The following is a 2,476-nucleotide window of genomic DNA, read 5'->3' as shown; positions in this document are numbered from 1 at the left end:
CAGTTTAATATTCTATTTAGAATATTTCGCGTATTTTAAAAAAAAAATAGAATTTTTTTTTATTTTATTTTTTAGTTAAATTAAGTTCCGAAAATAATATTTAAAAAAAGAATTTTTAGATTTTTCCATTTATTTTTGCATTTTAAAATTATTTTTTAGAATATGTCAGTGTAATATTCTATTTAGAATATTTCACGTATTTTAAAAAAAAAACGGAATTTTTTTTATTTTTTTTTATATTTTTTTATAGTTAATTCAAGTTTCGAAAATAATATTTAAAAAAAGAATTTTTTGATTTTTCCATTTATTTTGCTTTTTAAAATTATTTTTAGATTTGGTCTTACGATCTCACAAAATTAGAGTGGTCTCAAATGAACCTGAACGTATATATATATATATATATATATATATATATATATATATATATATATATATATATATATATATAATGCATCTTCTAAAAATGCCAATTAGTAAGGGTTTCTAGCCCACTAATACCTTGAAATTGAAATTGAAGGTTGAAGTCTGGTTTGAAACACTTAGAAATATACTTATTTATCTTTAAAAAAGAGTACGAAAAAAAAGTAAAATTAATCAAATTATCAACAAAACTAGAAATATATATTTTCGACTTTAAAGGAAAAAAAACCTAAATAGTAAACATGAAGGATTTAATGGTCATGAATGACCCCCTGACGACCTCCGGCTAGAGATGGAGGCAAATTCTTTAAAAAAGTGGCGAGTGCCGCGAGGCTTGCCGTGGTGTAGGTGTCCAAATGCCTTCAGATGGCAGGTGGCAGCCATACATCGATAATGAATCCACCGCCGATGACGGTTCTGCATGATGCCTTCCACTATCTCCTCCACCGGATGGAGATTGCTCTCTTGCTGCAGAAGCAGTACCACCGCCAGAACTTCGAACATGATCGTCTTCTTCCATCGGCAACCGGTGGTAGAGTGGGCTGTTGAACGACGCCGCTATGATGTAAACTGTTCCGGCGGCTATAAGCGGTCCACTGACGGTGCCACCAATCGTCTGCCCTTGTGGACCGGCTAATGATACGCTAAATCTAGTAGCGGGAAGCCGAGACAGAATGTCTACGATAGTCAACTACAAATTAGAATGTGAAAACAATTGTTTTCGAATATTTTAGGGGTGATCGATGGATCGAACCTGTTATTCCCTCGCTCCCTCCGAAGCTGCCGGTAGTGACAGACGACGGAAGTATGGTGGCGGAGATCGATAGCAAATTGAAACGGCCGTGAAAGGTTATGGCGGTGGTGGTGGTGGTGGGTTGTTGGAATGAGACGTTGGCAACAGTTCCCGAACCGGACAACACGCAAAGACCGGTTGTCCGATGATTGCATAACTGTGTGATGGCGGCGACGATATCCGATCCATCGGAAATCTCCAAGACGTATGGCGACATAGCGGTGTCGGGTTCTCGAGTAACGAAAACAGGTGGTTTTGGTTTGTTTTTGGACCCGGGTGGACGCCCTCTAGGGCGCCGAACCACCTCAATGGATGCATCATCATTGGTGGTGTTGGATTCTTTTTTGCTGTCAGCTTCCTCGGAGGTGGAGACGAGGTGGTGGGTGACGGCGAAATGAGCCGGTGTAGGTGGTGGTTGATGGCGGAGATCGGAAAACATGGTTTGTTTGGATGTTAATCGCAAAATTCTCAAGATCTTGTTCTTGAAAAATTGGCTTGTTTTTCAAGAAGATTTTGGAGTTATAGATAAGGGAGGAAGCATAAAGATTTTGATGATGGGGTTTTGGAGTTATCTTCACAAAAGAAAGAAATGGCTCTACTTAAAAAAAAAAAATCTCGGTTTTCTATTTAAATGAGTAACAATATTGAGATCGAATGTGTTTCATTCTAGTTACATAATCATTTAATAATTTAATTTGATGTTAAATAAAATTTTTGTCTTAAAACAAAACATTTCAAATAATATGAATAGGATCATCGTAAATAAAAGTGATTATGCATAATTATTTTTATCTGTACATAACATTTTATGTTTAATAGGGTTGTACTTTTAGAACATAAATTGTTGTGTATGGTAAAAATTTATTGTGTACGAATTAACTTCCTTTAACAAAATAAAAAAATATGAACATATTATTTTTGTGTTATTACTATATCATGTATATATATTATCTCATATATTATCTGATATCATCATTCGGCTAATACGTTCATAATACCCACACTAACTACTATAGTAGAATGTATCACAGCTAAATCTATAATATACCTATTATTAAAACACCATTCCATATCATTTTTTTTTAATTTCTTTAAATTCATAAATACAATAAAAACATATAAGTTGCGTTTAGTTATCGAAAAACAGTTTTCATTTTACATTTTTCGTTTTCCCTATTCAGTTTTCGTTTTTCGTTTTCATTTTTCATTGGAAAATTTAAAAAACTTGTTTAGTTAAAATTTATTCATTTTTCATTTTCAGTT

General features: G+C 33.5%; 1 protein-coding gene across 1 annotated transcript; it reads right to left on the bottom strand.

Annotated features, from left to right (window-relative positions):
• Window positions 1–569: 569 nt before the first annotated feature.
• LOC144999740 (AT-hook motif nuclear-localized protein 17-like) lies at window positions 570–1,800 on the bottom strand. The gene is made up of 2 exons (XM_078958906.1): window positions 1,175–1,800; window positions 570–1,098 (listed from the first exon to the last, which is right to left on the bottom strand). Exons 1-2 carry the CDS (start codon window positions 1,650–1,652, stop codon window positions 728–730), a joined length of 849 nt encoding a protein of 282 aa, XP_078815032.1. The 5' UTR covers window positions 1,653–1,800; the 3' UTR covers window positions 570–727.
• Between the last annotated feature and the right edge of the window lie 676 nt (window positions 1,801–2,476).

Source organism: Lactuca saligna, chromosome 6 (assembly GCF_052625555.1).
Source record: "Lactuca saligna cultivar CGN05327 chromosome 6, ASM5262555v1, whole genome shotgun sequence".
NCBI lineage: Eukaryota > Viridiplantae > Streptophyta > Magnoliopsida > Asterales > Asteraceae > Lactuca > Lactuca saligna.
The sequence above is the reverse complement of the archived record's forward strand: the minus strand, read 5'-3'. Positions and strand labels throughout refer to the sequence as shown.

Coding starts and splice junctions, on each gene's coding strand:
- LOC144999740 (XM_078958906.1), bottom strand. CDS start 1,652: ATGTTTTCCGATCTCCGCCATCAACCACCACCTACACCGGCTCATTTC. Junction 1,099..1,174: donor AGGGAGCGAGGGAATAACAG/GTTCGATCCATC, acceptor TGACTATCGTAG/ACATTCTGTCTCGGCTTCCC.